Raw genomic sequence first — 15225 nt, 5'->3', positions numbered from 1 at the left:
CAGAACAAGTCTGCAGTTCGCTGAGCTGCTCTACCCACAACCATACAGGAACCAGCACGAGCGCCCCCGTGGAACTGGCTTTCTTGCTGTGGATCAGCTGGGGACACAGACACATAACCCCACAGACTCTACCTTGTATATGATTTTACTCCTGCTATCTGTGAGGTCCAGTCGGATGGAGATGTAATCAATGTGCGGAGAAGGGGGACTCAGATGTTGATATCGAAGCCCCGACAGCAAGAACTCCTCACAGCTCACTTTGAGACTTCCTATTTTCTTCAGTCCCAGGGGACATCTGCCACCAGGACACTTCAGTTCTGTTCCCAGTTCTAGAATGTACAGCAGTGAATTAAGAGAGTCACTTGTACATTAATGATTGTAAAATTTAAAAACCCATCCTCCCTCCCATGGGTACTCATTCCCTCTCACTGCCCAAAGACTACTCACATGTACCCTCCAATCATTCACTGAGTAGGTTGTCATTTTCTTGAAAACCTGTCATTGCCTTTACTGAAAAGAACAGTTGACCAATTATCCAATCAGGTTCTTAACCACCAAAAGTGACCAAGAGAAAAAATATATAAAATGCATTTTCTGGTGCTGGACCATCTTTGACTAACAGGCTCACTGTAGGCCTTCCACTGTCCTGCTCTGGTCTTCCTTTACAGCATCCACTTCCATGGTACCATCATGCCATCTCTGCTAGAATATTCTACTCACTGAAATTCACTCCCCTTAGTGCTTGTCACACACTCAAATCCTGAAAACCTTTTCAGGTCGACTTAATCTTTTTTCTAAACCTTTCTTCAAATATTCATTGACCACCTGAGCCAACCTGCTGTCTCCCACTGAAAACCACAGTCATCTCTCCAACACATAGTCTTTTGTCTCTGTCCAACTGCCTTTTTCACTCCTGCACAGTATATGATACTCACAGGCCACTTATTTGTCTAGTGGCCTTTTGCACATTTCCCTGATGTACAAAATGGGTATCCTACTTCCTACCCTGTGAAGGCTGTGAAGACCAAATGAGATGACTTATTGTGCATGTTTTCAGCTATAAATTTCTGTCCAAATTCAAGGTATTACTGTGATTATGATTTTCCCTTATATTTTTTGGTCTTCCCACAGTGCTTGAAACACTATTATGCATCTAGGAGGTACCCAAAATGTGATAATTAAATGAATAACAGAAAGAACGTTATCCATTAACTCTTCCTGATTTAAACCATGGCTGCTGCCCACCAGCTCTACCTCAAACCTGCTCCAAGTCTAGTAATACTTAGTAAATTCACCAGCTACTTTTGCTACCACTGCCATTGCTACCTACTATTAATAATAACAGCTGACAGTTACCGAGCACTTGCTATGAGCCAGACACTGTGTTAAGCACTTTTGTGTCTGTGTGATCTCATTCACTCCCATCTTTATACAATCCTATGGAACAGCCACTATCCTTGTCCATTTTACAGAGACTTAGACAGGTTAAATAATTCGCCTAAAAGCACACAGGGAATAAATAGCAGAGGCAGTTTTCAAGCCCGGGTTTTTCCAATTCCGAAGTCTACACTCTTAACCACTAACTTACATTTTTCAACCAGCTACAAATTATATTAAGTAAAAATCTTTGTCATGGTAGAAGATGACCATTTACAGATCTGTCAGCTTTAGTAACATCCAGATAAGTATTAAAACATATCATACGAGACTCAGGGAAAAAACTGTGTGGTTGATCTCCACGAGGTTCTTCCGGCCAGGGCTCCACCACAACCAGCTGGCCATGGGCTGGCAGCCGAGTTCCCACAGGGTCCAGCCTGACTGTACACTCCAGACTAGTCGTCCTCTCATAATCAAATCTGAGCAGGTTTTTATCAATGGCTCGGGACAGGCCATAGAATTCAGACACCTCCAGTACATTGTCACTCATACGGATGATGTTACAGTCTGGTTCCAGGAGATAGACCCGCAGGATAAAGGTTTCCATGAAGGTGTCTGTCTCAGTCAATCTGTGGACAGAACAGAGCAAAGGCAATATTATTGGTGCCCATGTACTTCTGATATTGTGTACTAACTTGGCTGGAAGCTTAAAGATTGGCTTTCACACAATCAGTGTGTCACGTAGAGTGTGGATTTTATTTTACACTCTACTCCCAACCTCTCTCTTCTTTTCCCTTCTTCTCCTTACCTTGGTGACAACTCCTTTTCCTGTTTCTTCCCTTTCCAATGACCCTTCTTTTAACACCTTCTCTCAAATCCATCATCGATACTGGTATTTAAAGACTGCGATGAGCTCAGAGTCCCTTCTCTAGCATGTGTGCAACTTAAGAGTATCCAGCATGTATAATTTATGGATTGACTTTTAATTCAGGAGTGAGGGGGTGAGGGGTTTCTGAAGCACCAAGGCCCTTTTGCTCTTCAGAAATGCCACCACATGAATAGTCATCTACAGTCTAGTTGGGGTGCTCTGCTCAGCGCTTGGCATATAAAGGGTATTCCGTGATTGTTACCTCCATTCCCTTCATTCCCTTAGTCACTCTGTTTTCTGGATATTTACAGAGACCAGCAGATAGGGGTTGTCACTCTTTACTGAAGGGAGAAAATTAATGGGTGATGGGTGTGTATCAATAATGCAGCTCCTAACTGACGTGCTTTCACGATGGCCCGGGCAGATACTAAACTCTATGAAGAGTATATCATTCAGTCTTCACAGGAATCTATCATAAGTGTGGTTAATCCCATTTTACAGATAAGGAAACAGGCACAAGGAGGTCAAGTAGCTTGCCAAAAGGGCTAGAGACGAGGTAAGAGGGTAATAAACATGCTCCCTGGTTTTCTGCCTCCAACTCCTCTGAATGTTCTATTTTAAATCCTCAAGACCAGGGAACTTGACAGGTCCTCTAACTCTGCCCTTCATGTGTGCTCCTCTACCCTCCCCATCCCTCAGAAACTCAAGGAAGAAAGAAATAGGAACAGCTAGAATTCATTAGCTTTTCCAGCCCTTCCCAGCAAGCTCTTTGAAGCTAATTTGTTTTTTAACTTTAAAGTCTTAGGAAACTCAAACAGCCTTGTATGCTGATTGCATAGCTTCCTAAGGAACCCTTCGGTGCCATCGCATTTCCTGAGCACAGCATTCGGTTCACCCCTCTCTTTCGGCGCTTGTCATTCTGAATCACAGTTAGTGACCCATCTTTTGCATGAGACCATGAGAACCAGTCTATGTCTCCTCATGTTTTTGTTTCCTATGTCTAGCATGGGCCTAACCTATAGCAGATGATCATAAGTGTTTATAGGATGATTCACTGTGCTACAAAACTCTAGACTCATATTAGTCTAGTACTTAAGGGAAATTCATGCTGCCGTATTTTACTCTTAAATACTCTTAAAAGCAACAAAAACCAAGTAAAATCTATATAAGGCCTACTCCACCTACACTGAATTCTCAGTTGCTTCTATAAAGTGAGCAATACCATAACCATGAGCTTATATTTTTTTAACATCTTTATTAGAGTATAATTGCTTTACAATGGTGTGTTAGTTTCTGCTGTATAACAAAGTGAATCAGCTATACGTTTACATATATCCCCATATCCCCTCCTTCTTGAGTCTCCCTCCCACCCTCCCTACCCCACCCCTCTAGGTGGTCACAAAGCACCAAGCTGATCTCCCTGTGCTATGTAATTTTAAATTAACTTTTTATTTAGATATACTACACAGACCCTAAAATTTACCTTTTTAAAGTTTATAATTCAGTGGTTTCTAGTATATTCATAAGGTTATGCAACCGTCATGCTCCCTAATTCCAGAACATTTTTATGACCCCCCCACCATAAAAATCCACACCCATGAGCATTCACTCCCCATTCACCCCTTCCTCAACAGCTGGCAACCACTAATCCACTTTGTCTTTATGGATTTGCCTTTTCTAGGCATATCATATAAATGAAATTACACAATATGTGACCTTTTGTGTCAGACTTCTTTCACTTAGCATAATGTTTTCAAGGTTCATCCATGTTGTAGCATGTATCAGTACTTCATTCCTTTTTATGGCTGAATAATATTCCATTGTATGGATATACCCCATCATGTTTACACATGCATCAGTTAGATTGTTTCAACTTTTTGGCATTTATGAGACATGCTGCAGTGAACATTTGTGTATAAATTTTTGTGTAAACATATCTTTTATTTCTCTTATGTATATATGTATATTTAGGAGTAGAATTGCTGGGTCATATGGTCACTTTGTCCAACTCTATAATTGATTTTTTGAACCTTTTTAAAATATAATATGTTGAAAAATAGAAGATATTGCACTTCTAATAAATAAGCAGTTGATAATCAAAAAGAAGAATTTCATTCACTTTTGGAATATATTTTCCTCCTAATTCTCATTAAAAATTTGTAGTTTGTAATCTCCATTTTTTATCATAAGTGGGGAATTGAATGACCAGAGATACCCATACAAGAACTCTAAAGAGAAACAGGAGAGGGCTAATAATTTGCCACAGTAATGCCCCAAGGAAGATGATATAAATAAAAGTAACTGAAAGGTTGCTACAATTCTTGCCTCACCCACTCAGGTCTCCAGTTCCTACTGCGAATTACTTGTTTGAAATCTAGTAACTCCCATCATAATAATACCTATCCAAAGAAAAAGAAGTACACAGAGTGGTTATCTGCTAAGGAATGAACAATGCTTCTATGCTGCTTACCTGTAAAGTCTAAGCTTCACTGTGTCTTCATCAAGAATTGGGCAACCGTTGTGAGTATACTTTACTTCATTGGGGAGGAAATGGCAGTCAAAGACCTAGTTCACATGAAGAAATGGATACATATCTGTGAGAAAACTGGTACATTTTTTAATTTTTCCAGCAGTAAAGTACTGCCTGAAGAAATTACGGTCTCTTAGTATTGTGTGTGTGTGTGTGTGTATGTGTGTGTGTGTGTTTTAACCATCACCACCTCTACCCACCCCCATGCCTATGACCATCCTGCTTATATAGCTGTGTTTTGCTTTGAGAATATCTAAATTATGAAAATCCAAGCAGATCAGGCAGATAAATTAAGCAGTGATTATCTCTAAATAACTATCTTTTTCCAGTGTATAGTACATTTAAAATATGGTTCCATTTTTCAAAATGTTATTTACCAACACCATAGCAACTGAGTCAGAGAGGTCTGCCTCTGTGTATGTAGAAACAGGCATGCATTACCCCACATACAAACACGCTGTATTAGCTCTGTATTTTTTTCTTCTCCTTTTATTGCTTTCTTTTCCAAATAGTATATTTAAAAATGAAGCCACTTACTACAGACACTATTGTGGTCGATCAGAGCCAAACACGACCCATAGATGTTTCTCATTTACTTGCAAAAGCCTGCTTTTATTAGTTATGTAATAGCAGAAATGACTGATGAGACAAATAACAATGTCAAGGCAATCTTCTCTATTCAAACAAAATTATAATTAACTGTATCACCTCACTCAGAACTACTAAGGATTGCTAATTGTTATATTCTGGGAGTCATAGTTTTTAAAAGAAGAGTTTTCTCTTCCATTCACACCATGACCCTCATTCTGCCCGATCTGACTTGGTAGAGTTCTAAGAAATACCCTCGAGGTATTCACATATCATCACTGTTGAGTTCATGCTATTTAGCCTGTACCTTGTTACAGCCTCAAACATTTACAAACAACATAATCCTCCCTGAGAAGACTTTCTCACTAATACAAATGATCGTTTCCTACTAAGACTTTCTCACTAATACAAATGATCGTTTCCTACAGACATCTTTGGTTCCTCTTTTTAATTGACAACAAGGAAGGAGATAAAGGAAAGACCTTTCCCATATCATTGACAGATAGTCACTGTAACAAAGAGACAATCTGCTTTGTTAAAAGAAACATCTGTTTTATGTTTCATAATATGTTTTCCTTTTATAAAAGGCGACAACCATAATTCCATAAATTTACTAACTAAAACAAAGGAGAGCTAAATCCTTTTCTAATTACTGTCTAGCTTTGTTTTTTTCCACTTCAATTGCTTTTCAATTACAATTTATAATTAAATTGTCACACATTCCTAACTCATTACTCACTTTAATGACAGCAAACTGGTTCAAACTAGAGATATTTTCTTACTTCTGCATTTCCTATTCAAAAGAGCGAGCTCAGTGCTAAACAGGGGTGCTTTTCCACCCAGGAAATTTCTCGCTTTGGGTCAGGGGTGAGAAGTACTGTGAGTGCGTAAGTCTTGTCCTAAAACATGAGGAAAACATATTGCCATCAACCTTCTCTAATTGACTATCTCGAGAAGGTTATCGAGACAGAAGGTACTCGTGTGCACCAAGTGAAATCCCTTTCCAAATAACCAATAGGAAAATGAACCTGTTGGTCCTACGACAAACTTCAGTAATGGAATGAAAACACTGATTGAACAGATGTCAAACAAAACATTTTCTGTACAACTCACATGAAACGGTTCATTACACAGCAGGGTGTTGTTAATACAGTCATCTCGCTAGGAATGGGCTCAAATAAGCCTGCTTTCAACTTACTAGTAAGCTCTATTAAAGAGTAATGTTTAGGATGTGTGTGTGTGTGTGTGTGTGTGTGTGTGTCTGTGTGTGTCTGTGTGTGCATAATTGGCTTGGCTATGCTTGGCTGTGTTTAATTTCAAAAACTCCATAAGAAATCAATCCCTGGGGAGAACTGCATCAACCTGAATTTAGTACAGCTACATATTGCAAAAAAGCAGTTTTCACTTAGGGATTTTGTTTTTGTTGAAATTATCATAATGAAAAAATAGGATCACCAAGTGGTTTGAGAAACAAAGTTTTCCGGACATACAGATTTCATGATAGTACACAGTTCTCATATTTGACCAAAAGGCAACGAAACTCCACATTTTAATGGACTGCTTTCCACAGAATAACTGTTAGCAGCTATATATCACATATTTACTTTAGATGATATAAATCTGTTTGAGATGTCAGATGTACCTCTGGATAGACATACACTAAACATTATCTTTTAATCAGCACGTTAGAGGACCCTTTGGGGATGTTTGCCGCCCTGCCCCTTTGCCTTGCAATGCAGACTTCCCTAAATCAGACAGATATGTTGTTTCTGTTCCACATTGTCTTTCTAGTAATGGATTTTTGCCAGAAAATCAGAGAAAGTTTGAAAATGAGACAACTTAGAGATCTATCACAACACTTGATCCTTGTGACCAAATAAATGTTTTACCTAGTTCTAGTCACGTGGATCCCTTTTTGCTCTCCAGTGCCTCAGAGCTAGCCACATAGTGAAGACTATTAAAATATCACTGAAAATGATGCTATTTTTCATTACTCTCATAGAAAGTGCTATATGAAGCACTTTAGAAGTCATAGGCTATTTGGGATGGGGAGAGGATATCCCCAGAGGCTGGTTTAAGTAACAGGAGATCCTCCCCAAAATGCTTTCTAAGGAGGGAGAATCTGGTGAATAATAGGCCTTTGGTTTTGCATGCTTGCGGCCAGAGCTTAATACAGCTGGACCATAGATTACCCCAGTGCGCTACAAGGAGGAATCTTTCCTCTCTTCTTATCTCACAAAATATATTCAGCCTTACTTCTAAATAAATGTTGCACACATTTTTTTGATATATTGATTGGAAGGGTTACCAAATTATCAGTTCATCAGTCTTTATAAGGCATCCACCTTTTTCCATATAGCCCTGGGTCTCTGCTCTGTCAGGGATCCCAGACATCTAGGATTCGGGTCCTATTTTGCTGCTCCCCAAAACTCCAAGGATTTGCTTTTGACCCCCGTGCCTGTAGTTAGGGCTCCACGGCCTGCTGCTGAGCCTATTCGCGTCACCTACTCATCGCATTTAGTGCACTGGGGCTCCAGACATGAGCTATCCCAGGCGTCTCCTTTATCCCTAACTTATAGGTGCCAATCAAACACACTTTCCAGCATAAGTTATGTGGGGTGAAAGTGGGGAGATGTTGCACTTACCACACACATGGGAAAACCAGGGTGACCTGGGTCCATGAGCACATACTAACATTTTTTAGATGCCCATCTGAAGCTCATTGACTGACAAAAGAAAAACTCACAGGAAACCGGAGGGAGACATTTAGTCACAGTCACATGAGCCATACTCCCAAAGTGAGAGCCTGCCATAGCATTCTGATGTGTTTCAGAATCAGACTATAACTGTAATGGAAGTAAAGGAAATGTCCAGAGATGTCAACTTGAGCTAGCATCTATCTCAGTCTCTTTAGTTCATCTTTATGACATCTAATACCACTTTTGAACAAGCCGATAGAATAGTTTTTTAGCCAAATAGAGAGGAAGAGGAAGAACATTAATGCTCACAGTTCAGCAAACAGAAATGCTGTATTTTGCTAGGAGCAGCAGCCATATCCAGCATTGAATATTCTGAAAACTGTTTGCCTTGAGAAGAAAGTTCAACCACAGTAGGAACAAGTAATAAGACCAGAAGCAATTTTCTATTGTGTATAAAGATAAGCTCTTTAAGCAAATGTATGATAATACAGACTTTCCTAAACCCAAGGAATTAGAGGGTAACTCCACCCTACAAAAGGATTGAGCACAGAACACCCTTAAATGACAAGGTCTCCATGGTAGTGATTAAAGGGAAAAAAAATTTTTATGAAGACATTTTTGAAGAACAATGAATATTTAAAATGAAGTGTCTTCATATATCGTTTCCAGATCTCATCCCTTACTCAAGGGAACGTTCAAGGGATGGTAATAGATTAAAATGTCTTCGTGTTTAACTTTTGCTAATCTGCAGTCACAAATGTGTCCTAAAGATGTCCTGAAACCCTGATATCTTATCCAAAGGCACTCTGGCCATGGGTGAGATAATTTGGGGGCAGGAATAGTCCCATAAAGACTGACCTTATCACACCACACAGGAGACTGCCCACTCCAACCCGTTTTCATTCTCTCTCCCTCTCGTTTACTTCTCTCTCTCTCTCTCTCTCTCTCTCTCTCTCCCCCTCGCTCTGTTTTTTTCTCTCTCTCCCCTAAGACTCTCATAGAGTGGCCATGTACCTAAAATAAGATGCGATTCCCTTACCATTATGCCTTTTCCTGGCTGATTAGCTGTTTTATAAGGTCAAAGAGCTGGTAATATTTACATAAGATTTCGTCAATAAGAGAGGATAAATTGGAAAGACTTGTCAATTTGGTGTATTACTAATTTTAAAAATGCATCCATCCATATCTGTTCGAACCATTCTTCCTCCAGAGGGGTTGACATAAATAGGAGTGACTCCTGTTGGTTTCAAGGCTGTAATCCACAGTCACCCAAGAACATTCAAAAAACAGGTTTGACCAATCTCAAATCATTACCTCGTACACCTGAAACTAATGTTATATGTCATTATACGTCAAAAAAACTTTTTTTAACAGGTTTCACCTTGCATAGAAAAAACAGTGCAGTATTATGCCCGCTAACTGCAACTCCACCGTTTCAAATTTGAACACCTTACAACACTCACCTCTGGTAGCTTGAAGGAAGAGCTTGATCTCTCTCTCTCTGTCTCTCTATCTCTCTGTCTCTCTGTCTCTCTCTGTCTCTGTCTCTCTCTCTCTGTCTCTCTCTCTCTGTCTCTCTCTCTCTCTCTCTCTCTCTCTCTCTCTCTCTCGCTCTCGCTCTCGCTCTCTCGCTCGCTCTCTCGCTCTCTCTCTCGCTCTCTCTCTCCCTCACCCCCAACATTATCACACACTCTCATTCATACACACTACTAAATAGCAAATCTCAGATATGACCTACCTGTGGAGTGAGTTTCCCAACCCTCTGGGTTATTGGTTCATTCATCACAACTTCCACTTTGCAGGCATCTTTCTCTTTGGGGATGGCGAACTTCAGGTCATCCTGAGACAGGAAGGCGGAGCTGCCCTTCATCACCCTGACCCCTCGGTTAACACGGATGAGGGTGAGGCTGGCCCAGCCTGGGAGCAGCCTGAGCAGCAGCAGCAGGGCACCGAGCCCACCCCAGCGTAGAGAGCTCATGCCGACAGGGGCCAACTCGTTTCCATCCACCAGTGAAATCCCTTCAACAAAGGAGGGCTTCTGTGCCTTCTCCGGGGGTGTCAGCTCATAGTCCAAGGGGCAGGGCAAGGGGTCCCGACAATGTGCCCCAAGATCTTAACACGTCCCTTTCATTTCAAACTCAGACAAGGAGGTCTTTCAGGCAGTCCCAGAGCTTTTAATAAAACTCGCTGATCACTCCTGACAACGCCCGGCAAGATTAATGTGCCTCCCAAGTGCTTTTTTAATCCTGCAAATGGGACGAGGAGTTGGAGGAAAGTGAGAGAGAAACAAAAAGGTTTATGTGGCTTATTCAAAAGACCCCCACCGACAAAGGAATCTTTCAACCAGCCTGTAATTTCAGCTAAATTAAAAACAAATAAACTAACTTGACCTCCAGGGGCATCTGAAAGGCAATGCAGCCATTTCATTCCCCGGCGGTAACTCCTGCTTCCGGACTCAACGGGTCCCAGCAGGGACGTCAGTTGTGTGGTCCGACAGGAGGCAGCCCGCCTCACGGCCACGGGCAGCGTTTGCTCCTCTGCGTTCAGAGAAAGTTGTTGAACTCTTTGCTTTTGTCTTCTCACTTGATAAATGAGGACTGTAACCTCATTTGTGCAAGAGAGCTGATACAATTACTTGCCCACTGTTTGAAAACATGATTAATTCTAAATCAGTACAGCCCACTCAAAAAAAAAAGGCTTAATAATTTGTCACATGGGCACAATTTTGACTTTGCTGGACAATGAAGACGCCTAAGAAACGCTTGAGTGGAAACTGGAGAAAAGATATTTTTTCTAAGTGATCATTTGGGGTTTTGTTTAGGTGTAACAAGGGCTAGGAATCCAGTAACGTAGTTTCAACATACACAGCTAATGACACGGCGGATGTACGTGCATTTATACATCATCTGCAATGCTAATTACATAGAAAGTATAGAATTCACACAAGTGGAGTCTTTTTTTCTATTTTAACCACTTAGAATTTCATGATTATTTCTCTGTGTCCCATAAGAACAGAAATGATTTTATCCAAAGTGCAAGGTATTGAAATATATCTTTAATTCCAAGATATGATTAGGTGAACCAATCATATCCACGATTAGTTATCCATGATAGACCATAATGGTAGTTTATTATGCCCATTGGAAGGTCTTGCATTTTCATGATTTTAATGATTTCTGCACACGGATACTGAAATGTTTGTCAGAAGGTGTAGGCAAAAATGCCACTATTGCCCACCTCTAATATATTAAGGGAAGGCTCATTCTCTTGTCCCTGTTTGAAACCTTTCACTTTTGAGACAGTGCGTGACATGTCACCTAACACCTGGGGGCGGGCGGGTGCACACTTCACAGAGCAGCCTGTTTTTTATGGTGTCGGTCCCCACATAAAACAGTCCCATCCTCCCACTGACCATGTTGCCCACGCTCAGGCTGAATTAGGTTGGCTTGTTTGGGCAAGAATGCAAACCTGCTTGTTGAACTTCCACAACTTGTTTCCACTCACCTTTGGCATCTAAGACCATTCAAAAAAGCAGCGCTTTCACAAAGAAGAGAAGCAACAGGGTGGGTAGGCATCACCCAAAACTAAGAGATAAGAGAAAAAAAATTGGCTTTCTGAGATTTCAATGCATTAAATTAACCCATAAAGGCTGCAAGGACTCTATACTCTCAGGCATTCTTCTCATCTCCCTTCTTCTCCTTTGCTGCTTCTTCCTAGAATCCCTGACTTTTTTCATGTTGGGGAGCCTAGGGTCCAGTCCTGGGACCTGTTTTTTGTCTACCCTCACTCCCTAGCGACCTCGTTCTTCCTTTTTTTTCATGGATTTATCTTTATGCTTCTCTCCCTCTTGTTACCCAGACTGAGGAGGCTGCCCTGCACATAAAAAAGAGAGCCACACCTCAGGCTAGCAGAGCTGTGAGCCAGAAGGAGCCTGGGTGTTTGGGACATTTGCAAAGTGAAATCACCACACCAGCCCACTCTGCCAGAATTTTACATGGCAGAGAATGTAAACTTCTTTCCTGTTTAACCTACTGTTAAACAGGAAAGATGGCATTTTTTTCTACACCTTCTGACAAATATTTCAGTAGCCATGTGCAGAAATCATTAAAATCATGAAAATGCAAGACCTTCCAATGGGCATAATAAACCAGTGTAACTTTACACTGTTAATAACTACCTTATTCTTCAATTTTTTTGTTAATTTTGTTTAGTCACAAATCAGGTAAATATTTTAACTTCTTACCTACAGCATATGGGGAAATAGCTCATTCTCTAATTATAGCATAGTAAGTCCTTAATGAGCAGATAAGGTCAAAGACCAAGATTCTAATGTTCATCTACCAGGAAGAAACAAGAGAGAAAGAAAAGGAAATCTATTTCTGTGGCTTCCCGTGCCACAGTGATGTGGGAAGAGAAGACCTGAATCTGAAGACCTGGATTCTAACCCTGGTTCTTCTGAACATCTGTTTTCTCTTTCAAAAATGGGGCCATCTGTCTTGCCTGTTCCAGTTCCCCTGTGAGGCCAAACGAAATAGTCCATGTGGAAATATTTCCTTAACTACAAAGCCCCATATAAATGTAATGTTATTATTACAAAATATGTCAAAGGAATAAGAGGGTAAAGCTTGTCTCAAGAAAAACAGAATGGCAGGACCTGGTCCTGGATGAAGGGGGCAGAATTAGGTTCAGTAAAAGTCAAAGTGTGTTTTAATGACATTCAAAATGTCTCTTTTTCTTCCTCACAGTCTTAAAACAGGAGGTCGAAGTAAGAAACTGAATGCTAATATTTCAGTATTACCTCAACACTGCTGGGAGGTAAACAGTGCAAGAGTAACAATTTCTAAGTTCAAAATCAAACAAAACTCAGCCTTCAATCAACTGGGCTACCAAATTAGGTGCCATAAAGATCAAAAAGAATATGCTTTATTTGTGTTTTATTTACATTCTAATTTTGCGCTTGCATTTTTCTGTTGGTGTTAGGAAATGCCAAGTACGTAGACATTCCATGGAAAATATTGCTCTGATTTTTCACAGGAAGAAGGTGGCAGTGGAGGGGAAAGAGAAAAGGATTTGGATGAACAGAGAGGGAAAAGGCAAAACAAAAAAACAAAAACCACACAGAACAATAGCAATGGAAATCAGGATTCTAAGTCAAACAAGATTTCAGATGATGATGGATTTTTTATCTCTACCAAAGAAGATGACAGAATTGTCTTGTTTCTGGTACAAAATTACAATGTCCAGAGGCAGCCAACATTTACTTGACAACACCCTAGTGGGAAACCTAACACATCTTGAGAGCTCTGTTTGCTTAATCCCAACATAGGGCCAAGTCAGATCCTCAGAATCCAGCTGTCTGTAGCTTGCTCTCATCACTGATGTGGGCAGCCACAGCATCAGCAGAATCAGTGGGAGCTTTGGAAGGGAAGTAGAAAGGTGGCCAGATTCTACAAGGGAGCTTGTAAGCCAACTGACTTTTAGCCACATGGGACTTAATTTGATGCTGCAATAGAAACAAATCCTGTCTGCTTGCTTGTGTGATTCAGCTGCTTCTCAGCATTTCACAATCCTCACGTCATCCTGCAAATCAGTTATGCTCTTACAGGCCATTTCCCACCCTTGCCTTTTTTCTTCATGTGGAAATCATGTATTCGAAGGATATCTCTACAAGCCAACAAAAAAGTGAAAAGATGTTTTGGAAAGTGGAAAACCATCCTGCTCTGAGTTCTTCCTTATAAAAATTCAAAAAGTGTTCTTTCTTAGTAAATTTCTTTCTTTCTTAGTAAATTCCTGAACAGAAGAAAATGATTCAGTAACATTTCATCTGGTATAGCTGAGCTGGTTTTCATTTCATAATTACACATTCAGTTTAACCACAGGAGGATGTATTCTCCGTGCTGATATAAACATGGTACTCCTGTCATTTATCTTAGGTAATCTGTGCACAACAGGAAAAGCAGGATCCCAGCTGTCCTCCCAGGCTCTCTCTGCGATGGAACTTCTTGATGGTCAATGTTAACGATGTGCCCTGAAGATAATCATATTTACTATTGTTCCTCTGTGGAATTTTACAATGGAAGCTACATGACACAAGAGAAGCACTTTCCCCATCCTGCACCCAGCACAGATATCAAGATATCAATAATCAGACTTCCCTGGTGGCGCAGTGGTTAAGAATCCACCCGCCAATGCAGGAGACACGGGTTCAAGCCCTGGTCCAGGAAGACCCCACATGCCACGGAGCAACTAAGCGTGTGCACCACAACTACTGAAGCCCACGTGCCTACAGCCCGCGAGCCACAACTCCTGAAGCCCGCGCACCTAGAGCCCGTGCTCCGCAACAAGAGAAGCCACCGCCATGAGAAGCCCACACACCACAGCAAGAGTAGTCCCCGCTTGCCGCAACTAGAGAACGCCTGCGCGCAGCAACAAAGACCCAACGCAGCCAAAAATTAATTAATTAATTAATTTTTAAAAAACAAAAGATATCAATAATCTATCCTAACCTTTTGCTGGCTTGCTTTGCTATTTGCAGAACTCCTACTGGTCTGATACTCTTCTCAGCACTCCAGGTAGTTATTACCAATCAACCAAAGATGATGTAAACAATGGAACATTTTATCTTCCCTGTGCTTGAAGCTATTACCTCATGACTCACAGCTTCAGATCCTACAAGTACCCTATAGTCTTTAAGAAAGAAAATAAACTAATAGAGAAGTGGCATTTTGAGTAAAAAAAGAAGTAGCCAACTCAGGATCAACCCATTCCCACCCACTCAAACAGAGATTCTGATATCCTTGACTAGACTGATAAGAAAGCCCGTGACTTGTATTCTACATTAAAGTCTTTAAAATACCAGTCAGAAGAAACATAGAAGCCATCGTGGAATTACTTATAATGAATTTTTTCAATCATCATGATTTTCACTCAAATTGATTTCCAAAATAATTCATATGAATCAAATGTAAAAGTTTCAGGCATAAACTCATAGCTGCATATAATTATCCATAGAATAACTGAAATGATTCCGAATCATATGTGACATAAGTTGATTCACCCAAGAGCAATGAACTGGAAATGAGGAGAACGGTCCCCCAAGGGAACAACTAACTGTCTAAACTCAGAGAAAGTGGCTCTCTTCTTTGTGTAGCAGTTGAGGAAAT

The 15225-nt window shown here is 40.6% G+C and overlaps 1 protein-coding gene across 1 annotated transcript in view; it reads right to left on the bottom strand.

The window, feature by feature from the left end:
• FREM1 (FRAS1 related extracellular matrix 1) overlaps window positions 1–10287 on the bottom strand; it is a 153138-nt gene extending 142851 nt beyond the window's left edge. Inside the window, exons 1-4 of the mRNA XM_033858083.2 lie at window positions 9801–10287; window positions 4716–4810; window positions 1705–2006; window positions 133–329 (exon numbers count right to left, since the gene is read on the bottom strand). Coding sequence (XP_033713974.1) covers window positions 133–329; window positions 1705–2006; window positions 4716–4810; window positions 9801–10040 — 834 coding nt within the window. The 5' untranslated portion in view covers window positions 10041–10287. The remainder of the gene's footprint in view (window positions 1–132; window positions 330–1704; window positions 2007–4715; window positions 4811–9800) is intronic.
• Window positions 10288–15225: the final 4938 nt, after the last annotated feature.

Source organism: Tursiops truncatus, chromosome 6, assembly GCF_011762595.2.
Source record: "Tursiops truncatus isolate mTurTru1 chromosome 6, mTurTru1.mat.Y, whole genome shotgun sequence".
Lineage (NCBI taxonomy): Eukaryota > Metazoa > Chordata > Mammalia > Artiodactyla > Delphinidae > Tursiops > Tursiops truncatus.
The sequence above is the reverse complement of the archived record's forward strand: the minus strand, read 5'-3'. Positions and strand labels throughout refer to the sequence as shown.